This window comes from Gobius niger, assembly GCF_951799975.1.
Source record: "Gobius niger genome assembly, chromosome: 11".
Taxonomy (NCBI): domain Eukaryota; kingdom Metazoa; phylum Chordata; class Actinopteri; order Gobiiformes; family Gobiidae; genus Gobius; species Gobius niger.
Genome location: NC_136862.1, coordinates 3,538,474 through 3,563,632, shown reverse-complemented (window position 1 = coordinate 3,563,632; position 25,159 = coordinate 3,538,474). Strand labels below are relative to the sequence as shown.

At 41.3% G+C, this 25,159-nt stretch overlaps 2 protein-coding genes across 3 annotated transcripts in view; one reads left to right on the top strand and one right to left on the bottom strand.

Moving 5' to 3' along the window:
* clip2 (CAP-GLY domain containing linker protein 2) overlaps positions 1 to 25,159 on the top strand; it is a 317,314-nt gene that overhangs the window by 122,279 nt on the left and 169,876 nt on the right. The window lies entirely within an intron of this gene.
* dtx2 (deltex 2, E3 ubiquitin ligase) lies at positions 8,978 to 23,102 on the bottom strand. Of its 2 annotated transcripts, XM_079567023.1 has the most exons (9): positions 22,592 to 23,102; positions 21,505 to 22,282; positions 21,288 to 21,346; positions 18,620 to 18,829; positions 17,004 to 17,065; positions 14,743 to 14,910; positions 13,035 to 13,196; positions 11,797 to 11,886; positions 8,978 to 9,229 (listed from the first exon to the last, which is right to left on the bottom strand). In XM_079567023.1, exons 1-9 carry the CDS (start codon positions 22,863 to 22,865, stop codon positions 8,999 to 9,001), a joined length of 2,034 nt encoding a protein of 677 aa, XP_079423149.1. In that variant the 5' UTR covers positions 22,866 to 23,102; the 3' UTR covers positions 8,978 to 8,998. The 2 variants fall into 2 exon arrangements, with proteins under 2 accessions (XP_079423149.1, XP_079423150.1); XM_079567024.1 differs by lacking the exon at positions 18,620 to 18,829.

The following is a 25,159-nucleotide window of genomic DNA, read 5'->3' as shown; positions in this document are numbered from 1 at the left end:
AACGGAAGTGCTCGGCGTCTGTAAAGCAATGTCTTACAAAACAATAAATAAATAAAAAATAAAAAAGGATGTGCCCGAGGTGCTTCCAGGTCAGCTGTGGCCAAAAACAAACACATCCCCTGAGCGTCTGAACAGATCAGTCATGTTTGCGCTGCAGCTGTGAAGATGGAGCTCGTTATAACCTACTCTGGACACACCTGTTCCTAATTCTTACCTAATGATCAGGTTTTTTTTTTTGTTTTTTTTTTATTTAATTTAACATCAGTACAAATTTAGACAATTTACCACAATATGGTTATTTTCAATCAAATTCATCTTACACATAGATGCAATGATGATGTCACGGAGAAAGAAGCGCGTTTGGCTACGAGGACGAGGAGTTTATTCAACCTTTTTCAATGAGAGGCCACTCGTCTAGCTGTTTTTTCTCCGGGATTCAGCGACTTTCAGCAAAATATTGTTTTTCTGTGACTGTCTCTGATGGATGTTTGGTGAACCTTCGCCAGAATCAAAGTGGATTAACTTTTATAACCAACGCGAGTCCCATAATGTAAACAGCGATGGACCAGAGAGGTGAGTCAATCCAAACGCGGGTTAGCTTGTGTGTTAGCATATTAGCATGTGTGTTAGCCATTTATGAAGCTGTGTTGCAGATGTCAACCCCTTATAACTGCATCGTGAAGCAATTTCACTTATTGTTGTTTATTTATATTACGGTAAAGTTGTATGTGCGGAGAGAGGGGGCGGAGTAAACTGAATCGAAGCGTTGTGTCTTCCGTGTTCGAAAAATACCTCCAGAAAACACTTATATTTATCACAAAAATGAGTGCTCCATAGTGGTAGAGGTACAATATATCATATAAATGCCTATACTTAATTTTGGAATGGCTAAAATAGCATGATATAGATCCTTTAAAGGCCCTGTACCCATTTTTTTTTAGCATCGTAATGACATCAGTGGCACATATTTGTTTTGTACTGTTTTATTTCCTGTTACAGTTGCAGTGATCATTTGCACCACTAGAGGACACTACTGAGTTATCCCTCAGACTTTAATATGTGGTTTCCATAGAAATCAGGAGATTGTTTTTTCTCCTCTTACAACATGTAGCAGTGGCGCTCCGTTTGTTTAAACCCAAGAAGTCGCTCACGTCGGCACTAACGCTGTTGTCAGGAGGAAGATCGAGCCCAATGGGTTTGTTCAAACATGTCAGGGCTCAAAAACACCGTCAGCCCTCAGCACTTTCACCCGACGCTGATTCAACTTCACCCCAAACTCATGATCACGACGCTCTGATCTAATGCTATGAAACTGTAATGCTGCCGAGAGAAAACATCTGGAACAAAGCACGTTTCGAGGTTTAAAAAACAAAAAGCTGAGACACAAAATATGCAGCATTTTTTTTTTATTGCAGTATCAGAAGAAAAATGTTGGAAATATTTCTGGTTCTTGTTCCCAGTTTCACCAAAACATCACCGAGACGTTATACTTCAGATGCTCTGCTGTCCTCGGTGAATCCTCTTGTGTCTTCGGAGAGAACTCTGGTCAGCAGAGGTTTTCTCACAGACCGGACAGACGTAAGGTTTCTCTCCTGCGTGTGTTCTTCTATGTGTATTCAGATGAGCTTGTTGTGTGAAGGTTTTCTCACACGTGTCACAGCTGTAAGGCCTCTCTCCTGTATGCGTCCTCATATGGCGAGCTAAACTACCTGTTTGTGTGAAGGTTTTCTCACAGGTCGGACAAGCGAATGGTTTCTCTCCTGTGTGTGTTCTTCTATGTGCATTCAGATGATCTTGTTGTGTGAAGGCTTTCTCACAGGTGTCACAGCTGTAAGGCCTCTCTCCTGTGTGTGTCCTCATATGGCGAGCTAAACTACCTGTTTGTGTGAAAGGTTTCTCACAGGTCGGACATGCGAATGGTTTCTCTCCTGTGTGCGTTCTCATATGGCGATTGAGATTACCTTTTAGTGTAAACGCTCTATCGCAGGTTGGACAGACGTAAGGCTTCTCTCCTGTGTGAACTCTAATGTGCTTTTGTAAATCTGCTCTACTCCAACATCTCCTGTTACAAACTGAGCACTGATGCTTCTTCCGCTCAGCTCCATCAGGTCCTGCCTTGTCTTCATTGTGCACAGTGGTCTCCGGTGCAGACTTGTTGTTGTGGGACAGTTTGGTGTTTGTGCCTCTGCTCTGGACTTGGCTGTTTTCTCCATCAGCCTCTGTCTCCATCAGCTGCACCAAAGGAGGCTCTTCACTCTTCACACAGACAGCACTGGACTCTGGACCAGGCCTGAAACATGATTTAGATGAAGTATGAATCATGAGTCTACTGTCCACATTAGTCAGTGAAATGGGCCGTGTTTGAAAGTGTTGGACTTACACTGGCAGCTCCACCTCCTCAGTGACGCTGTGTTCCTCAGGCTCCTCTTTGATCTGTGGAGTCGGTGTAAAGTCCTGGTTCAGACCCGGGTTCATCAGGACTCTTCTGCTCAGAGCCCGGTCCAGGCGCTGCTGTGTCCACTGGTTCTCCTCTTCGGAGCGAGAAAGCTCCTCCTCATACTCCGCTGTGGCTCTTTCAAACAGCACAGACATCTCTTCAGCCGCCGCGGCCAGACGCTCGATCACCAAAGCCCTCAGCGTTTGGAGATTAGACATTTTTACAAACCTGAACAGAGACAACAGAGAAAACAATGACTTAGAGATGATGCAGATTTAGCTCAAAGAGTCAAAACATTACGAGCAAACCTGATTGTGTCGTCCCTACATTTATATTAACCTCTTAACTCCCACCTGAACGGATCCCATTTTCTCCAGTTTGGCTTGACCCTAATCAAAAAGCTTCTCGGGGAAAAAAGCACCAAAACAGCCACAAAAAATGAGAAGAAACAAGGATAGATACAGACGTCATCTCTGGAATCGCCCATATATGGTCATTTTTGAAAACAGTTAAGGGGGAAAACAATTTTGAAAAAATTTAAATTTTCTCTAATTATTCAAGAACTACTTTAAAGGGACTATAAAGAGTTTAAAAATGTTAAGTATTTTCCTCCCCCTATATGTTCCAGCCATGTCCTAATGTGTAGAATGAGCTCAGACCTGTTCACCACAACTGCCTCTAAAATCCTGTACAGTCACTCAAAAATGTGTCACTTCGGCCCGAATTGCCGTCATGCACGAGCTCAATATAGAAGGTGCAGTTACACATATGGCCTGAGGTGGCAGTAGTGAGTATAAAATGGCGAACTTGCTTCCAGCCCCTTTAACAAATGACATAGGGAGGAGCAAAGTGGTTCAACAGCCCATAAATACATGAATAACGGAGAATGCTAACTTGATGCTACATGTTAGCATCGGGCTAATGCTAACGGTTAGCTAGCGCTTGCTACAACTGCCGTTTTTTCACTTCTACTGAACAATCTGTTGCGACAAAATATCCATATGGGCCCGATTTACACTTGACTTTATTTATGTGATAAATAAGTTGATATTCCACCAGAAAAAGGCTGAAGAGAGTGGAAAATTGTGTTTCTCTAAAGATTCTATTTTCCCCCTCGGCAAAGCCACGCCCCCTTCTGTGACGAGATGCCGCCTGTATCTATGTAAACTCAACGTAAAGTGACAAAACTCAACAAAGATGTGACAAAAACTACAAAAAAATACCAAAAGTGACCAAAATGAAAAGAAAAAAAACGCACACAAAATAACGTGACACAACACAGCAACAACGCGAGGAAAAAGATCAGTTTTGTGGGTCTTAGTTTTCAAATGAGGTGTTACACAGGCCTATATAATGGCCAAAGAGGACAGAATGCATTTGGTTTAGGCGGGTGTTAAGAGGTTAAGACAGAAATAAAAAGCATTTAGCGAACAATCGTACCAGAATACATTAGTTTGAGACTAGTTTGAACACTAACTTCATCTAACATCAGGATTAAGGGCAACAATAACTAATAAATGAACTAATAATAAACTAATCCTTCAAAATGTGTTAAACAAACATATTTAACATTAATTAAACATTGGACTCACCTCGATAATCTCCCAAAGTAATAATAAAGTCACAGCTAAAATCGTCCGTTTTCAAACAGAAAGAGGGCGTTGTCACGGTAACATGCTTTAAAATCAAATAAGTGCAAATAATATGTGGTTTCCATAGATATCAAGAGACTTCAAACATGTACAATATAATTTTCATTCACAGAAAGTCTATATGTTTGTTAAGTGTGACATCACGCACGGGTCCATTCTGTTTGATGAAATGTTTGCACCAAATCTTTTGTTTTGGAGGCTTTGAATACAGACACCTCAGGCTGCGTCAGAAACCATCAAATTGTAGCCGCTAAGCACTAACACTAGCAACTAACTCCTTAACCTTCATGGGGTCGACTGTTAGATCTATGCAGTTAGTGAACTAGAGCTTCAGCTGCATTTTGAACAATCCGTCCGTCCTTAAACAGGGGAAAGGGAAGTGACATCACCAACAGCTGTTTTTCTACTTCTTTAAGGTTACTGGTGGAGTGCAGGCCAAACAGAAGTGCATGTCGCCCCCTAGTGTACAGTGTCCAACAATAACATAGTGTCCAAACAAAGACATTTAAGGAGAAAAAAAAATCCAAATGATCCAAACATTTCCCATTTTAGTCTTATTTTATCTCAACAGCTGTTCCTTAAAGCTACAGCAGCAAATGATCCATGTGGCTTAAGTTTCTACTAAATGAAAACAAAAGCATTTAATCCGTTTCCTGAGTTTCCTCTTTAACACTGACATGTGACTGAGCTGTGGGGACGACAACAGGGATTTATCACGTTTATAAAGTTTGGCTTGTGCAGAATCTTAATTTTTAATTATTATTATTTTTATTATTAAATGTGCTCCTGTCAATCAATAGTGGTTGCGCATGAATCACTCGAGGGTGGGGGCGAGGGGGGTGGGGGTTTTGGCGCAGTGGATTATGGGATGGCACATAGCTCCTAATCACTGGTTAGTTAGCACCAGAGGTCCCTATGCTAAAGTGGCTATGATAGTTAGCATCAGAGGTCCCTATGCTAAAGTGGCTATGATAGTTAGCACCAGAGGTCCCTATGCTAAAGTGGCTATGATAGTTAGCATCAGAGGTCCCTATGCTAAAGTGGCTATGATAGTTAGCATCAGAGGTCCCTATGCTAAAGTGGCTATGATAGTTAGCATCAGAGGTCCCTATGCTAAAGTGGCTATGATAGTTAGCATCAGAGGTCCCTATGCTAAAGTGGCTATGATAGTTAGCATCAGAGGTCCCTATGCTAAAGTGGCTATGATTGTTAGCATCAGAGGTCCCTATGCTAAAGTGGCTATGATAGTTAGCATCAAGGCTCCTTTTCCTAACTACTTCCTAACTGACAGACCAATTCGGAAGCATCTTGTCATGGCGGACGCTGACGCACATCCGGTTTGGCGTAAGAGCTCTTAGCAATCTGATGGTTTCGGAAGGAGCCTATCACTAGCAACTAACTCCTTAATATAGAAGCTGCAGTTACACGTATGACCTGAGGTGGCAGTAGTGAGTATAAAATGACTAACTTGCATCCAGCCCCTTTAAGGCAGGTGGTAAGAGGTTAACGTATGTATTTGTGGAAGTGTCGCATTTAATTTGGGCCAGGCTGGCCAGTGTCCAGTGCTGTTTTTCAGTCCCAGTTCGCGCCTGGCGATGGGATACATACATGTGCAGTGCATTTCAGGTAAATGTTTGGAGGCTTTTTAAATTCTTCTTATTGTAATTTCAGCTGTTGAAATGTGTGATATTGTATATTTGCAGATAAATGCAGAGTTCAAGTGTACAACAAGGGTCCTGTCACAACTGGACTATTGGATTCCAAATCACTTATAACACCAGACTAATATAAATGTCTGTGTCCATAGAATAATGTTTGGAATATAACTGACCTTACATCACATGAATGAGCAGATTTTCAGGGACTATTTTCTCGCAGATCACTCCGCCGCTGCGTAGCTTATACAGCCACGAAGCTGATGCTGCTCAAATATAAGTTATTTCATATTTACCGAGACAAGACTCTTCTTTTGACTGAATACTAAGCTCGCTGGCGTCTTCAGTCCGACATGCAAACGCTGGAACACAATCTCGACACAAATTCCTTTTATTGTGAAGGAAACATGACATTGCCAAAGGGAAAAGGAGAGTCCTCGAGGTGAGAGCGTTTACAGGAGATTTTAGAGCAGTGTTTCCCGCGTTTCCTCTGTTTAACAGTGACGACATCAGCCACACCAACAACCCCGTCCTTCAACCACAGCTCAGTCCCTCCGCGATTTTGCAGACGATACTTCTGATTGTTGCAGCAAAAGTTAAGCAAATTCAGCTTAAAACAGAAATTTACCAAGGGAGGTTGTGGGGAATAAGAAAATCACTGAACATAGGGTTAAAAAGAATATGAATGTACGAAATCACAAAAAACTAGCCTCTGTTTATCTTAGATTTCTCAGGAACCGAGGCATGTGGAATTAAACTGTTTTTACGGAGAACATAGAATACACCGTCTCTGGAACAGTCTGGATTGTTGGCAGTCACATCATGATTTTTTTTTACTGTAATAAATAAATGAATTCATCACCATCATTGCTCAATATAACACAAAAGTTCATTATATTCGAGCATTTAAGTCCTTTTAAAAAGCACAGCGGCAGATTAATATAGTATTATGACTCTCCCTGTGATCGTTTTTCAGCCTGACGAGCCTTTGCAGCTGTTTCATTATCCTGAAAGGCCTGACTCGGCGCACACCAGAAGCACATGGCTACTTAATAATGTGCAGCTTCTGATTACAGCCTGTGAGGACGGTTTACTTTGTGTTTTACTTGCTTCCGGTTTGGTCTGCGTCACTTCCCGTTGATTGTACACGAAAGTGTTTAAATGTGTCAAGGCGGGACGGGATGCAGCCTGGTTTCTAGGGACAAAAGGTATGTTTGTTTATGGGTGTAAGTGTTTGAACTTTTAGCTCTTACGGTGGAAAAATCGGAGGGCCGAAGCCGCTGATTATTAGCCCAAAATAAAGCACAACACTGGAAAAATGACCATCTTAAATGAGATAAATGACTTAAAATTGCTTGAATTAAAGTTCTTTTATGTTGAATTTGAGTTGGTTTGAACTAGGGCTGAAACAACTAATCGATTAATCGACAACTAATCGATTACTGAAATAGTTGTCAACTATCCCAGTAATCGATTAATCGTTTTCTAATAAACACAGACTAAAATTGAGTAAAAAAGACATGACAATTATGTATTTTGGATGAAAACCTACTTTGTTTTTAAAGTTAGGGTCTGCAGTGTTTTGTACATCGTAAATTTCATAAATATCTGTCTTTGTCTCGTCCAATCAGAAGCAGAAGTAGCACAAAGAGCCTCCTACAAACGTTTACTTTAAGTTTACTTTAGCTTTATGTGCTAAAAAAAATGAAAAAAATACAATTTCCATGCACCTTTCACAGTCAAGCGATTAATCGATTAATCGTAACAATAATCGGTCGATTAATCGATTACCAAAATAATCGTTGGTTGCAGCCCTAGTTTGAACTAATCCCAAGATACAAATGCTATAGCGCCAATGGAACAAGAATAAAACCCACTTGAAATCAGACAAATCATTGATTTTAATGTGAAATTACACAAAATTATCTGAATTAAGAGAATAACGACTACTAGAGGTTTTATCTCATCTCAGACCAGACCAAATCTACTCAAACCTTAGATTGAATCTCTTATTTCAAGTGGATTCACGTCATTTCTTCCTTAAAATGATTATTCTTTTTCCAGTGCACTTCTTTCAAATGCCAGTGTTGTACATAATACATGACCTCATTGGGTGTATTGACAGTATTTCTACCTTTGTTTCTCCCATTTAACTCTAATAGTGTTAAAAGTAGTCACTAATTTGTGTAAGAAGGTTTCTCAAAATCATCTTGAGGGCTGGATTTGGCCCCCGGGCCTGACGTTGCCTGCCCCTGCTCCAAAGACTTAACGGACGCGGCGTCAATCCAAATACAGTATAAATAATTTGGATGTTTTACAATCTTTGTTGCACAGTGACTTTTCAGTTTACCTTTGCAATTGTGTTAATGTTGATGCACTTTAAATAATAAAGGTTTGTTAAATCCAGATTTGTTGCTGATTGGTTTAAACAAAAGAGCCAGACTTTTGAACAGGGTTTAAACAGACAAACCCAGGTTAAATTTTATATTTTGTTATCGCCCAAATATAATACCAAGAAACGCATATTGATTTTTAATTAGATAAAACAGGAAACTTTTGAGCAGAAAAAAAGTGTTCTAGATCATAATGTAATTCATATATCATGTACACTTTCATACAATGACTTTTCCCCCCAAAAAAGTAAATTTAATGCCAGTTTGAATCCAATGCTTTTAAATGACATTGACTTTTTGCGCTGCTTCATGTCTCTTGGGAAACCGTGTTTATGCTTCTGCCATGTGCGCTTTTCAAAATGTTCAGATCAATCACTGATTAATATTTAACGTATTCATTTTGAAAACTCAACTTTGGCTTCCTGATTATTTGCTAAAATGAAAAATACATTATTGGGATATGTTGCACCACAGACGTATCGTATCATCTGGATCTAATAAGCATCGATACTCGTTACCACGTGTCGATACTTCTACTTCAGTGTTGATACATCGATACTTTTGAATCGTTCTGTGGAGTGCTTGCTCCGTCAGGAAATCTTGGAGGGACTGACCGGTGAAAAAGCTCTTGGAGACAGAAGGAACTTTACTCAAAGGCTGAAGGGGTGAGGACTGAAGAATCGATCTCTGGTCAGGACGTTTCCCGCTCGTGTTGGACTAACAGACTAATCACATAGAAGCGAGTTTGACAGACGGTCCCAGTGGTGCGGAGCTAAACGTGATGCTAAAGTGCTTGTGGTCGGTCCCCCCCCCCCCCACCCACCCCCACCCAGGCCCCCCCCCTGGACCCCCCCGGGGGCCTCAGCGGTGCGGCTTCAGGCAGTCCTCTGTGACGCCCTGGGAGGCCAGCTCGGACAGGACATTGTCCAGATAGTTGGGGTCGGGGAAGCCGTGCCCGGACAGGTTGGACATCATCTCGGTTTTGTGGTGGATGCCGTTCCACACCACGGTGTCGGGTTCTCCCGTGGTGCTGGAGGTGCCCACGGTGAAGATCAGGCGCCGCATCCAGGCCACTTTCAGCAGCTCCAGCACCTGCAGACAAACACCACACGGCTTTTTAACCATTTAACCTCTTAACTCAACCGAGAGGAGCTTTTTCCTCACGTCATCAGATTATTTTTTCCAGCATTTTTTTTGATGGGTATTCAACTCATTTTTGTAACTTTTTGTCATTTTTTGTCACATTTTTGTGATTTTTTTTTGTCAAATTTTAATCACATTTTTGTCACATTTCGTAACATTTTTGTCATTTTTTGTCACATTTTTTCGTCAATTTTTTCACCAATTTTTTAAAACATTTTTTGTCAATTTTTTTGTCACATTTTTACCAATTTTTTGTCATATTTTGTCACATTGTTGTCATTTTTTTGTCATTTTTTTCATTTTTTCGTCAATTTTTTATCAAATTTTTGTCTTTTGTTACATTTTGGTCATTTTTTGTCACATTTAAAAAAAAAAAAAGTCAACTTTTTATCAAATTTTTGTCATATTTTTGTAATTTTTTTGTCACATTTTTGTAATTTTTTTGTCACGTTTTTCATTTTTTCGTCAATTTTTTTTATCAATTTTTTGTCATTTTTTGTTACATTTTGGTGATTTTTTTGTCAAATTTTAATCACATTTTTGTAATTTTTTTGTCACATTTCGTAACATTTTTGTCACATTTTTGCCACTTTTTCATCAATTTTTCGTCACTTTTTTTGTCAATGTTTTCTCACTTTTTTGTCACATTTCCATCATTGTTTTCGTCTCAGTTTTGTTGCTATTTTCACAGCTTTTTTCCAGAAGCTTTTGGACTGGGGTAAAGCCAAACTGGAGAAAAAGTGCTCGGTTCAGGTGGGAGTTAAGGGGTTAAACTCACGGCCCGGAATAAATCAGGTTATATGGACCACTGCGTTTCAGTCATTTTAGTCAAAGTAATGGTTTTGTTCAATAAAAAAAACTGAACAATAATGAGAAGAAAGAACTAAAAACACAAAAACCTCCATTACAAACTTTGGCAGTGAGTTTAAATGCACTTTCAAAGGAACATGTTTTTAATTGAGTCTATATGAGAGAGGAAACATGAAGCTGAGAATATGAGTAGGATTTGCAAAAATGCAGGAATTTTCATGAGAAATTAACAGGAAATTATGGGAATTGATGGGAGAAAACAGGGAATTAACATGGCTGAAGGTTCTTCTTTACAGACATGTATAAACTGCAGCATCTGATTTGATGGTTTGACACTGAAATATCTCCCAAAGACAGAGGAAACGTGTCTAGGTAGTTTTCGATACAAAGACGAGCTTTTGGCCCTTTTGTGTCCATCTGTATTCACCAAGTGTGTACTTTATTTTAACGCAGTTCTCAGGAATCCGTCTGGTCGTCGTACATGTGGGCTGCGTAAAACAACCAAGCAAACAGCTTCATTATTTTTTCCATAAAACTTCTAACTCTAGAATAAAGAAAATAGACACGGAGGCAAAAACTAATATGGAAAGTGAAAGGGCAAAAAGTCGAGCCTTTGCAGACGCCGGGCCCAGAATCTGGAACAAGACCCCCCCGACAAACGTACCATCTCTGACTCGGCATTTTTAACCTGTTACCACCCGCCTAAACCAAATGCATTCTGTCCTCTTTGGCCATTATATAGGCCTGTTTAGCACCTCATTTGAAAGCTAAGACCCACAAAACTGATCTTTTTCCTCGCGTTGTTGCTGTGTTGTGTCACCTTTTTTTTTTGGTCACATTTTTGTTGAATTTTTATTGAATTTTTGTCACTTTTTGGTTGAATTTTTGTCACATTTTTGTTGAATTTTTGTCACATTTTTATTGAATTTTTGTCACTTTTTGGTTGAATTTTTGTCACATTTTTGTTGAATTTTTGTCACATTTTTGTTGAATTTGTGTCACATTTTTATTGAATTTTTGTCACTTTTTGGTTGAATTTTTGTCACTTTTTGGTTGAATTTTTGTCACTTTTTGGTTGAATTTTTGTCACATTTTTGTTGATTTTTTGTCACATTTTTATTGAATTTTTGTCACATTTTGGTTGAATTTGTGTCACATTTTTGTTGAATTTTTGTCACATTTTTGTTGAATTTTTGTCATTTTTTAGTTGTATTTTTGTCACATTTTTGTTGATTTTTTGTCACATTTTTGTTGAATTTGTGTCATTTTTTTGTTGCATTTACATCCTTGTTTTCTTCTCATTTTGTGGCTGTTTTGGTGCTTTTTTCCCCAAGAAGCTTTTTGATTAAAGTCAAACTGGTTAAAATGGGATCCGTTCAGGTGGGAGTTAAGAGGTTAAAGCCTGGCTTAACACCTATTTATTCAGACTGACTTTTAAAACTCAGTAATGTGGTTACATTTCATCTACTTTATGTTTTTATTTGATTGATTTTTATTGTTGTTGCATATTTTTGGTCACTTTGAGTGTTGTAAAGGGCTTTATAAATACATTTTTATTGATTGATTGAAAAAGTCTGACAATCTCTTCAGGTCAGACTTTATTCCTTTACGTTTGGTTATGTTTGGTACTAACTGAGGTTTAGGTCAAGTCAAACTAAGTAAAGTAAACTGGAAACCTGAACCGATGACGGGCTCAGAGACTTTACCTTGCGGCCCTTGTGGTTGTCCGGGAGGAAGCAGAATCGGGGGAAGCCTCTGCAGGTGAACGGCTGCCCGGGGTTCGGATGCTCCGGACCCTGAAGTCAGATCCAGAGGTCAGGACAGAGCGAGGTCACAGCAAAACACATCATCCGACTTAAACCATCTGCTCTGTCAAACTGGTCAGACTTTCATTCATTCAGGAGTTTTCCAAACACCTCAGCAACAAAAGGAAACACCCCTAAATAAAGTCCCTAAAAACAAAAGCCTCATCAGCCATTAACCCCTTAACTCCCACCTGAACCGAGCACATTTTCTCCAGTTTGGCTTTACCCCAATCCAAAAGCTTCTGGAAAAAAGCTGTGAAAATGGCAACAAAACTGAGACGAAAACAATGATGGAAATGTGACAAAAAAGTGAGAAAACATTGATGAAAATTGATGAAAAATTGATGAAAAAGTGGCAAAAATGTCACAATAAATTTACAAAAAAATGACAAAAATGTGACCAAAAAATGACAAATGTGACAAAAAAATTACAAAATGTGACCAAAATGTGACCAAAAAATGATAAAAAATGTGACAAAAAATGACAGAAATGTGACCAAAAAATGATTAGAAAATGTGACAAAAAATGACAAAAATATGAGAAAAAATATGAGAAAAAAATGACAAAAATGTGACAAAAAATTGATAAAAAAATTATAAAAAATAGACGAAAAAATGACAAAAATGTGATAAAAATGTAACAAAAAAAATAACAAAAATGTGACAAAAAAATGATAAAAATTTGATAAAAAACTTACGAAAAAATCAACAAAAATTGTCAAAAAAATTACAAAAATGTGATAAAAATTTGAAAAAATGTGACCAAAAAATGATAAAAATGTGAAAAAAAAGAAAAAAAATGAGGAAAAAATGACAAAAAAAATTGACAAAAATGTGATAAAAATTTAACAAAAAAATAACGAAAATGTGACAAAAAATGATAAAAAATTGACGAAAAAATGACAAAAATGTGACAAAAAAAAAGATAAAAATTTGATTAAAAAAATGACAAAAATGTGACAAAAAAGTTACAAAAATGAGTTGAATATCCAACAAAAAAATGATGGGAAAAAAATGTGATGACGTGAGGAAAAAGATCCTCTCGGTTCAGGCGGGAGTTCAGAGGTTAAAGTGTAATGTTTTCTAATGGGCTGTGGAAGCTCTCCTTGAGGCCAGCAGGGGGAGAGATTGAGCCGCACCTGGATGCCTGGAGGTATGCTGTAGATGATCTGGATGGTGCCACAGTCGGGGTGCCCGGGCACAGACTGAGAGATGCTGTAAATCTCCATCTTGCCCTTGGGCTGGGTGCCCGTCTTCTCTCCGTAGATTGTCTTACACGAGGGACACTGCAGGCTGCCGTCCTGAAAACGCAGGACACGAGTCGGATCGGAGGCAGAAACAGAGTGTCCACAAAACATCCACAACATTTACATCAATAAACACGGGGTCTGAAGTCTCTGATACTGTCAGTGAAAGCTTTCAGGGAACCTCCTGGATTCCTTTACTCAAGTCTTTAGGGCAGAAGCCGAACTTTCCATCAGTGAAATGACCTGCCTTTACTCCACATGTCATGTACTTTTACCCTTTTTGGTTGATATATTGATATTTTGTTTAGCTTTTAAATGAGCTAGTCAGAAAAACACTCCTCATCCTAATTCAGACGTGTTTGTTGGGTTCAAAGCTCAATGAATCCGACAGGAGTGAGAAAGAGAAATACCACGAGGAGCAAACCTTACAAATATTAAAGTGCATTTCACACAGTAGACACAATCTTTGCTAAAACACAATTTACCGATGATTTTGCTTCTTTTTTTTTTTTACTTTAGATACAAATTGGTGATAATGAAACTGCAGAAATTCTATAAATGCCATGAAAAGGACAAAACAAACCTCCCATTCGATAGTAAGGGCCCTATAGAGCTCCACAGTCCCGCCCCTTGCGGTCTTGTTGCTCCGGAAGCAAAATATCCCTGTCTACACGACCGTCGATTTTCCAAAAATTCAAATATTAAGAGTTTAACGTCGCCGCAAAAGCTAATCAGCTATGTAGCAATTCGTGACCATAAAATGTTTCATTTCAATCCAAAAAGAAGACGACATAATGTTGAAGAAAAGGCAAAGGTACAAGGCTGTGACATCATTCACTTCCTGACTATAGAAACTCCGTATCCCAAGAACCATTGCCACATCGCGCCCGTTGGTCAAGGCAACAAGGTTTTCAGCAAACACGGCCAGTTTCTTTTACTTTGCAGACAAAAGTTCTATATTATTTCACTATTAAACAGTCTGAATATTGGATCGTTGGGAACATTTTTTTGATCCATCTGACGTTTTTCTTACTCTCAGTGTTAGATATGGATAAAACGTCAACTCTCTGCCTGCATTATGTTTGAATACATTATTTATAATGTGTTTTCTACATTACAATAAATAAACACGTGTGGGAACGTGAAGCTCCACCAATCAAAAGCCTCGTAGTAGATCATGGGACTCCCGAGCATCCTGGGTAATGTAGTTCTAGGACGAAGGCTCGCAGTTAAACTAGATCGATCTCATACGTGCTTTTTTCACCTGCATCTGACTTTGCGGTCGCTTTATAACCACAGCGCTGGATTCAGCCCAAGCTAAGAAGTTACAGAGTTAAAGACTTTATTCCAAATCAATTCAGTCTCAAAGCAAGGGGAGTTTTACTTGGGGCGGGACTGTGGAGCTCTATTCATTTGTATGGGGGATGGAAAGTCATTTAAAAACAGGTCCGGGAGCCGTTAGTGCATTTGTAGGAACAGGCCCAGAGCTAAGGACATTTCTGTGATTTCTACAGAGGAAACTGAACGCTCGATGTTCCCGCCGCCTCTCTGCGCCCTTGTCCCGTGTGTCCCGCGTGTCCCGTGTGTGCAGAGGTCGTACCTTGGTGCCGTTGTTGTACATGGCCAGCATGCAGAGCATGTGCAGCGTGTGCCCGCACTTGATGAACTTGCCCACGGTGCCAGGCTCGATCACGGGGCACCGCTCTTCTTTGGCTGGGATTTCGTACGTGGAAGGATTGGAGAGCTGGTCCATGCAGATGATGCAGTCCTGAAACAACAGCGGCTGGATTTAGAACAGAAAGAACTGGCTTTTACGGTTTCATATCGGTGCTGCATGTTTGTACATCATCACATTAACTATTAGGGGATTTTACTACTATTTAATTTATATTCCACGGTCTTAACCTCTTAACTCCCACCTGAACGGATTCCATTTTCTCCAGTTTGGCTTTACCCCAATCAAAAAGCTTCTTGGGAAAAAAGCACCAAAACAGCCACAAAAAATCAATCAACCAAAAATTCAACAAAAAAGGGAAAAAAATTCAACAAAAATGTGACAAAAACTCAACCTAAAAGTGAGAAAAATTCAACCAAAAAGTGACAAAAATTCCACAAAAATGTGACAAAAATTCCACAAAAATGTGACAAAAACTCAACCAAAAAGTGACAAAAATTCAACAAAAATGTGACAAAAATTCAACAAAAATGCGACAAAAATTCAACAAAAATTCAACTAAAATGTGACAAAAACTCAACAAAAATGTGACAAAAATTTAAAAATAAATAAATAAATACATTTCAAATGAGGTGCTACACAGGCCTATATAATGGCCAAAGAGGACAGAATGCATTTGGTTTAGGCGGGTGGTAACAGGTTAATAAGCCATTCTATTCTTTTCTCATGTTTCCAGACGTTTTTTTCAAGCTTTGTCACTTTATGTGTTGCATTTTCGTCCTCATGTTCTAGGGGTGTAACGGTTCAGCTCTCTCACGGTTCGGTACAGTTCACGGTGCATCACGGCGCAAATACAATATAAACAAAAGTCGGTTTTGAAATAAAGTGACCAAAAGTTCTTCCTTTGGCAGTATTTATGCTCTCAGAATATAATAGGCAATGATGAGTTTCAGTTTTGCTTTCCATACCCGGAGCTAAAACACTCACAGCAGCGTGTTTGATCTGAGGCTCATGTTTGGGATGTTCCTGGACAATATTACACTTGGACTTGACTGGAAACAAAGCTTTTGAGGTGGATTATGACTGAGATTGGATTTTACGCATTTGTCCGGCGCACTGAATCTTCACAATTTCAATATTCATTCATATTCATATTCATTGCAGATAAACCGAGGGCCGAAGCCACTGATTATTAGCCCAAAGAAAAGCACAACACTGGAAAAATGACCATCTTAAATGAGATAAATGACTTAAAATTGCTTGAATTAAAGTTCTTCTATGTTGAATTTGAGTCGGTTTGAACTAATCCAAGATACAAATGCTATGACACAAAATTATCTGAATTAAGAGAACTACTACTATCTTGTCTAAGACCAGACCAAATCTGTTCAAACCTTAGATTTAATCTGTTAATTCAAGTAAATTTATGTCATTTCTTTCCTTAAAACTATTCTTGTCCCAGTGCACTTCTTTCAAATGCCAGTGTTGTACATAATATATGACCTAATCGGGTGTATTGACAGTATTTTTTTTTTTCATTTTTTTTTTGTTGGGTATTCAACTCATTTTTGTAACTTTTTTGTCATTTTTTTGTCATTTTTTGTCACATTTTTGTTTTGGTTTTTCGTCCATTTTTTATCACATTTTTGTCACATTTTTGGGTAATTTTTGGTCCATTTTTTGGGTCAAATTTTAATCACATTTTTGTATTTTTTTTGTCACATTTTTGTAATTTTTTATCAAATTTTTGTAATTTTTTGTTGCATTTTGGTCATTTTTTTGTGACATTTTTGTCATTTTTTCGTCAATTTTTTGTGACATTTTTGTCAATGTTTTCTCACTTTTTTGTCAAATTTCCATCATTGTTTTCGTCTCAGTTTTGTTGCTTTTTCCACAGCTTGTTTCCAGAAGCTTTTGGACGGGCATTTTGAGAGAGCAATTTTATACAAGGCAGTTATTCTAATTCACTGCATTTACAGACCAACAGAAGGTTTGGTCATCATTGTAGTGTGATATAGACTGGTGCTATGTGATTGAAAAAAGCATAATACCCCCTCTTTAAAGAAGCCAAACTGGAGAATGGTGGGGGTTAGGTTGTAAATAAACTTCATAATCCTGTATGTTTGTGTCATTTAGGTTACGGTTAAGGTAAGTTAAGGCATGTCTCTGTGTGCATGTGTCTGTACCTCCTCGGGGACTCCCACCACGGGCTCCATGTAGCGCTGGATCACCTCCTCAGACCGCGGCGCTGAAACACAAAGCGGTCGAGGTTTTGGTTTTCAGCTTCACTCAAGAGACGCGTGAAAGAACGAACAATGGGCTCAAAACGACAGCATTCAAACACGTTCACGGGGCGGGAAGTCCAAAACACAGATGAAGAGCGTGAGGATGACGAGCAGGAAACAGAATGAGAGCAAAAACATGCATGAAAAACCTTAAACTGTCTTCAATATTGAGATAAATCTTAATACAATACCTTTTTTGTTCTAGAAGGTGAAAAAACTGTCACTTAAGTCCCGTTATTATAATTTCATTTCCTCAAAACGGATCAGATAAAACATGAAAAGACAACGTGCACTTTTGCCACATCACGGCTCTTATACAGGCATGTGCTAGGCGTGTTATTTCCGCAGATCTCCAATATAATTTACCGCAGTGATGAGGGAGAAATGAAACACGGAGAAAACGAGGCAGTGCAGCTGCTTAACCCCTTAACTCCCACCTGAACCGAGCACATTTTCTCCAGTTTGGCTTTACCCCAGTCCAAAAGCTTCTGGAAAAAAGGTGCGAAAATAGCAACAAAACTGAGACGAAAACAATGACGGAAATGTGACAAAAAAGTGACGAAAAATTGATGAAAAAGTGGCAAAAATGTCACAAAAATGTCACAAGAAATTGACAAAAAATTGAAGACAAAATGACAAAAATGTGACAAAAAAATGACCAAAATGTGACAAAAAATGAAAAAAAATGTGACAAAAATATGATAAAAATTTGCCAAAAAAATGAAAAAAATGTGATAAAAAATGACAAAAATGTGATAAAAAATGAAAAAAATGTGACAAAAAATAACAAAAAAAAATGAACAAAATGTGACAAAAAAATGACAAAAAAAAGTGATAAAAAATTAACGAAAAAATGACAAAAATGTGACAAAAAAATTACAAAAATGTGATAAAAATTTGACAAAAAAATAAATAAAAATTGACGAAAAAATGACAAAAAAGTTACAAAAATGTGATAAAAATTTGACAAAAAAATAAATAAAAATTGACGAAAAAATGACAAAAAAGTTACAAAAATGTGATAAAAATTTGACAAAAAAATAAATAAAAATTTACGAAAAAATGACAAAAAAGTTACAAAAATGAGTTGAACACCCAACAAAAAAATGATGGAAAAAAAATCTGATGACGTGAGGAAAAAGATCCTCTCTGTTCAGGCTGGAGTTAAGAGGTTAATGTTGCTTTTTCATCACTCTTCAATCATGTTATTGTTGCTTTTCTGGCATATTTCTGTCGCTCTTCTTCTGCTTTTTTGTTGCGTTTTCCTCCTCGTTTTCGTCGTTATATTGATGTTCTTAGCTTTAGGTAATGCCGTGTGCTCGGTTAAGGCGGGGGTTAAAGATGCAAACAATGGCGTTTACAAGGATTGCTTCACACTGATCCGCTCTCAAAGCTAACGATGCGTCCGGCAGGTTCGTTTCCATCGTTAGATCTGATCCCTGGCTCGGTTTGGGCGGTGAGTGATGCGGTGATGATGGCGGTTGGAGCGTGAGCGCGAGGCCGTGCAGTGGAGCTACCTCTCCTCAGCTGCCTCTTTGCACTTCTGTGGGAAGTGCTGCCGTGGGGCTGGCTGGGCCGGCAGGCGGGGGGGAGGGCAGGTACTGGCCCAGAGCGGGGCGGCGCCGGAGGCTGGAGCGCGGCGGGAGGAGGAGGAGGCTGCTGAGGCGGGGCCGCGCCGCCCCAGCGCACACCGAGGCCCACCGCCGACATCAAAATGGAGGCCATGCCTGGAGCGTGGGATGGAGAGGGAGGGCGGGGGGGGGGGGCAAGTGTGGTGAGAGCCGGCGGTGATATGAAGAGGAGGAACAGAGCAGCACAATGAGAAATGTTACAATGACAAACTCCCACAAGACTCTGACCGCGGCCACGAGCAAGGAGAACCTGCTCTGAGACGCACTACACTGTACATCCACACAGAGGGGAGGGGCACAGAGTCCTAAGTCCCGCCCACAGAGACCAGCTCAGGGTCACAGAGTCCTGACACTAAGCCCCGCCCACAGACAGAGACCAGCTCAGGGTCACAGAGTCCTGACACCAAGTCCCGCCCACAGAGACCAGCTCAGGGTCACAGTGTCCTAAGCCCCGCCCACAGAGACCAGCTCAGGGTCACAGAGTCCTGACACTAAGTCCCGCCCACAGAGACCAGCTCAGGGTCAGAGAGTCCTGACACTAAGCCCCGCCCACAGACAGAGACCAGCTCAGGGTCACAGAGTCCTGACACCAAGTCCCGGCCACAGAGACCAGCTCAGGGTCACAGTGTCCTAAGCCCCGCCCACAGAGACCAGCTCAGGGTCACAGAGTCCTGACACTAAGCCCCGCCCACAGAGCCCAGCTCAGGGTCACAGAGTCCTGACGCTAAGTCCCGCCCACAGAGACCAGCTCAGGGTCACAGAGTCCTAACACTAAGCCCCGCCCACAGAGACCAGCTCAGGGTCACAGAGTCCTGACACTAAGTCCCGCCCACAGAGACCAGCTCAGGGTCACAGAGTCCTGACGCTAAGTCCCGCCCACAGAGACAAGCTGCGGGTCACAGAGTCCTGATGCTAAGTCCCGCCCACAGAGACAAGCTGCGGGTCACAGAGTCCTGACCATAAGCCCCGCCCACAGAGCCCAGCTCAGGGTCACAGAGTCCTGACCCTAAGTCCCGCCCACAAAGCCCAGCTCAGGGTCAGAGTCCTGACACTAAGTCCCGCCCACAGAGACCAGCTCAGGGTCACAGAGTCCTGACGCTAAGTCCCGCCCACAGAGACAAGCTGCGGGTCACAGAGTCCTGACGCTAAGTCCCGCCCACAGAGACAAGCTGCGGGTCACAGAGTCCTGATGCTAAGTCCCGCCCACAGAGACAAGCTGAGGGTCACAGAGTCCTGACACTAAGTCCCGCCCACAGAGACCAGCTCAGGGTCACAGAGTCCTAGCACTAAGCCCCGCCCACAGAGACCAGCTCAAACCTGAACGCTAAACACTCCTCCTCCAAACAAGTCTTTCAATAAGCCGAATGCCCATCTCGACTGCGCATGTGCGGGTCACTCAGATTCCTAAATTTCGGCCCAAACAAACACCGTCTTTGAAATGTGTGAGCGAGTTCAGGCAGCAGATTGTGACTTAAGGCTTTGGATTAAAGACTTTAAGTCTCAAGTGACGTTTCTTGCACATATGTTGTCAATCTCTCCAAAGCGAGGGAACAGTCAGGACGGCAGGGGCGGACCATGTCCCCCTCTCGTCGATAAAAAGGATTCTATGTTGTCTTTATTTCTCATCCCTGTTTAAATATTCTGCATTACTGAGAGGCATACAGCAGTGGTTCCACATAACACGCGTGTATCCCTCACGCCTCGGTCCAAGTACTCGCCTTCTCATGTATCTACTACACACCAGGTATGGAGGTTGTCGTGGCCTCCATCTGGACGAGCAGGACAATGATGACATTACAGCAGGTGCGACAGGCGTGACGTTAAAACAGGACTAAACATGCAGCAAGTCACTTTGGAAGTAAATAGAGTGAACAGCGGCAGGAGACATGGAGGACCCGCCCCCCCCCCCTCCCAAAGGACACTCAAGTATCACCAGGTGTGTTCAAGTGTCAGGAGCAGTGTTGGATAAACGTGGAGGAAAAGCAGGAATATAAGACACGCACACAGGCACATACATGTCATCACTGCGTAAGTACTGCAGAGGAACACATGATCTGGCCCATGTCAGAACAAAAAAAGAATAATTGTGCATCGTTACTACAGCATTCACAGTGGACTTGAGAGTGAGGAGGCTCCAGTGCAGACGCTCTTTGCTTTGGAGCCGCCAGTGCCACAGAGCGCTTCGTAAGAGCTGCCCATTGAGACAAACTCTCAGCAGAGACCAATCAACCACTGGAAAAATGCATTCACACTCTCGTGTCTGCTCTCTCTGCTGAGCGCCGAGAGAGTGAACAAGACAAAGAAGAAGTGTCAAATTGCCCATCATACATATCACGGCTTTAGTTTGAAACAAAACTATTTGTAAAAAATGAAATAAGAAAAGCAACATTGCTGTTTAATTTGCCTGGCGTTGGTCACTGTAATATTTCCAATACCTTTTCTTGAAGTTATTGGCTCCTTTTCTTTACAACAAAACCCCTCAGAGAAAGCTACTGTTTCAATGTAGAAGGTAGTGAGTGTGATTATGGCTGTATGAAGCAGTGACTGAATTTACCTGCCAGAGCAGAGCTCACACTGGTCGAGCCGTTGAGATGCACTGAAAGTGAAGGAACGCTGTGAAGAGAGAAGACAAAACAGGTTTGAGATCCCTCAACAAACAACATCTTCAAAAGGTGTTTCGAGTGTCAGGGGAAAGGTTCAGATCGGCCAACAGGACGTGTCAGAGGAAATTCAGAGGTACAGATTTCAGATGTAAGTGTAGGAGGACTGACCTGAGGCCGTTGGAGGAGCTGGACAGAGGGGGTGCAGACAGATGAGCTGCAGTCGTAGGCGGGAGCCAGGGGCTGCCCCAGGACATGCTGCCCACAGACAGAGGCCTCCGGGGGTAAGGGGAGTACACAGACGTGGGGTGAGCGGCTGCAGCTCGTCCACCGCTCTGCAGACTGGGCCGGTTCAGGCTGCCTGAAGAAAAGGAGTGGCGCGAGCGATTGGACATGGGCCCCGTGCTGCTGTGACTCAGACACTGCTGACAGGAACAGGCCAGAGACGGCGGGACACCAGAGGCCCCTGCGAACAGAGAGGCTGGACCCGAGGGGACAGAGGGGGGCCCGGAGGAGAGACCCGAGGGGACAGACGGGGGCCCGGAGGAGGGGGCCGCAGAGGCGGCAGAGTAGAGTCCAGACGAGGATCCAGACGACAGTCCAGAAGACAGGCCAGGGGAGGCTCCTGACGAGGTCCCAGAGGAGACGCCAGGGGACACCCCAGAGGAGGCCAGAGGGAACGGGAGGTTGCACTGGCGACGCACCTGGCGCCTGAACCCAGTTGATTTGTTGACCTGCGTGAGGGAAGTGAGGTCCACGATGTAGTTATATCCGTGCGAGGACAGGTCGGCCGTGCCCTGGCGCGCCTGGTAACTGTGCTCCAGCAGGATGGAAGTCCGGGTCTCATACGGAGTCCAAGTCCCCTCATCGTTGGCCCATTCCCAGAAAACTCCGCTGCCCAGGCCTGACGACTGAGCGAACAGAGACCGTCGAATGGAGCGCGTTTTCCCTGGAACGAAACATAGATGTTAGCAACAGTTCAAGCACATTAGATCTACTTCCTGTTTCTACCTTCCCCAGAGACTGTGGGTTTGATAAACTCTTATCTTATTTCACAAATCTATGGGCGTAACACTACACTGTTTGGTTGAAATGCTCTACCAGGACACGCAGCAGCCAAGCTTTCAACATCTAACTATGTGCACGAGGCATTATTTCTGAAGTAAATAAAGACTTGGGCCTGTCGGGTGAGTCATGGCCCCGTCAGGTTCAGACAGATTGACTCCCCTGTAAACACACGCAGGGGGACATCCTTCACCTGTGTCCTGCCGAAACTGCTTGAGGCCCGGGATGTCGATGAGGTACTGCGCCAGGCTGGGGTCGGACTGTCCCAGGCAGATGCTGGTGACGCCGGCTCCCGCTAACCTCTGGCCCCGCGGGGACAGACAGCGCTCGATGTAGGCGCTGACCTGTCCGCTGTAGGGCCTCCAGAAGCCCTGGTCGTCCTGCCACTCCCACACCACCACCATGGGCTGCGACAGGCCGTTCGTGGCGCCGTTTACTCTGCCGCAGGAGCCAGACACAATCGCCATCTTCACGGGGTTAGCAGTTAGCCGTTAGCAAACAGCTCGGGACGCTCTTCCGCTTTCAGCACCGGGATTTTCTCACTACCTGGGCGTCTCTAACCGTCCCATTTTAGATATTCGCACTCATGAAAAGCCGGATGCGTAAATAGTCAAAGGTGTAAGGCTTTAGTGAAGCCGGGGGCATGTTGTTGACAGAGAGCAGAGGTGTTAGCGTTAGCTGTAGCTGTCGTCTGACTGTCTTCTTCTGTGGTAAATGACGTGACTCGTTACCGCCGCCGACTGGACCGGATGGAACATGGCGTACGTACTGTATATATCTATGACTGTACCGTTATTAACCTCTTACCCCCCACATGAACCGAGCACATTTTCTCCAGTTCGGCTTTACCAAAATCTGTCATCTTGCTGTCATTTTTTTCAAGTACATTTTTGCTAAGTTTTTCGCTTTTTTGTCACATTTTTGTCACTTTTTCGTTACATTTTTTACACTTTTTGTTACATTTTTGTCACTTTTTTGCTAGCTTTTGTAATATGTTTTTGTCGCTTTTTGTTCAATTTTTGTCACTTTTTGGTTACATTTTTTACTATTTTTTTGTTACATTTTTGTCACTTTTTTATACAATTTTTGTCACTTTTTTGTTACATTTTGGTCTCTTTTTTGTAACATTTTTGACGCCTTTTTGTTATATTTCTGTCACTTTTTTACTACATTTTTGTCACTTTTTTGTTACATTTTTTCTGCTTTTTTATTTCATTTTTGTCACTTTTTTGTTACATTTTTTTTTTACTTTTTTGTCGCTTTTCGTCATTTTTTTATGTGTATTTGTCACTTTTTGTTACTTTTTTGCTACTTTTTTGTAAGCCTATACACCAGTATAACGCTTCATTAGTAATTTGAAAGCCAAGACCTACAAAACTAATCTGAAAAGATCTTTTTCCTTGCGCTGTTGCTTATGTTGTCGTCGTTTTTTTTGTTTTTAATGCTTGTTTTGTCATATATTTTTTTTAAAAGTCACTTCTTTGTTTGATCTTTTGTGGTATTTTCAAGAAGCTTTAAGATTTGGGTAAAGCCTAACTGGAGGAAATGTGCTCAGTTATTGTGATTGTGAGCCTCCTGTTTGCAGATCACAGCCCCACATACGCACATAGACTCCTTCATCTCCTGGTGTGAGGACCTCCACACAAAAACATGACCCTGTCGTGACTGAGCAGCTCAGATCCTTCAAGTATCTTGCTGTACACATTGATGACCTGCAATAAAGTTAAATTATCAAATTTCTTATGATATAACCGTTCAAATTTGAGTAAAATCCTTAATGTCGTCATTTTTGCTTAGTTCCACAGTAATTCTCAAAAGTTTCTGCTCTGAGGGCTTTTCTGTCCTTTTTCACTTGCTCCTCTCATCTCAATGTAAATTATACTAACTACTAGCCTAAAGAAAACAAAAGGAAAAATAAATACTCTGTTCTATTATGTTCTGAGTTTCTTTCTTCAGCCTCTTCAGTCTCAAAACCTCATCTCTCGCTCTCTCCGCTGTAAAGTTTTAACACCGAAATGTCCTACACTTTTCAACACAATCCTCACTTTCTCAGATTTATGCTGAGCTCGAGTCGTCCGGTTTATGACCTCGTCTGTAAAGCTCAAAGTCACTCTTTTTAACAAGGCGGGAGTCTTCGCTCTGCAGCATTTCTCTTCAGGAGCTGAGGAGCCTCCGCAGGTCCTTCATCCCCTCAGAATATACAACCAGTAATAACTTCTGTATCAGTGTCACTTCATCAAATCACCTGCACTTCCCTGATTTATTATTTTTCTCCAGTTTGGCTTTACCCCAATCCAAAAGCTTCTGGAAAAGAGGTGTGAAAATAGCGACAGAACTGAGACGAAAACAATGATGAAGATGTGACAAAAAAGTGAGAAAACTTTGACGAAAAAATGACAAAAATGTGACAAAAAATGACAAAAAAATGACAAAAAAAATGACAAAAAATGACAAAAAAATGACAAAAATGCGACAAAAAATGTCAAAAAATTACAAAAAATGTGACAAAAATGTGACAAAAAAATTACAAAAAAATAACAAAAAAATGACAAAAAAATTGATTAAAAAAAAAGACAATAAAGTTACAAAATGAGTTGAATATCCCCCCCAAGAAAAGATGGGGGAAAAAATTGATGACGTGAGGAAAAAGATCCATTTAGATGAGTTTTGTAGATCTTAGCTTTCAAATGAGGGGTTACACTGGCCTACAGGATTTGGGTAAAGCTGAACTGGAGAAAATGCTCTCGGTTCAGGCGGGAGT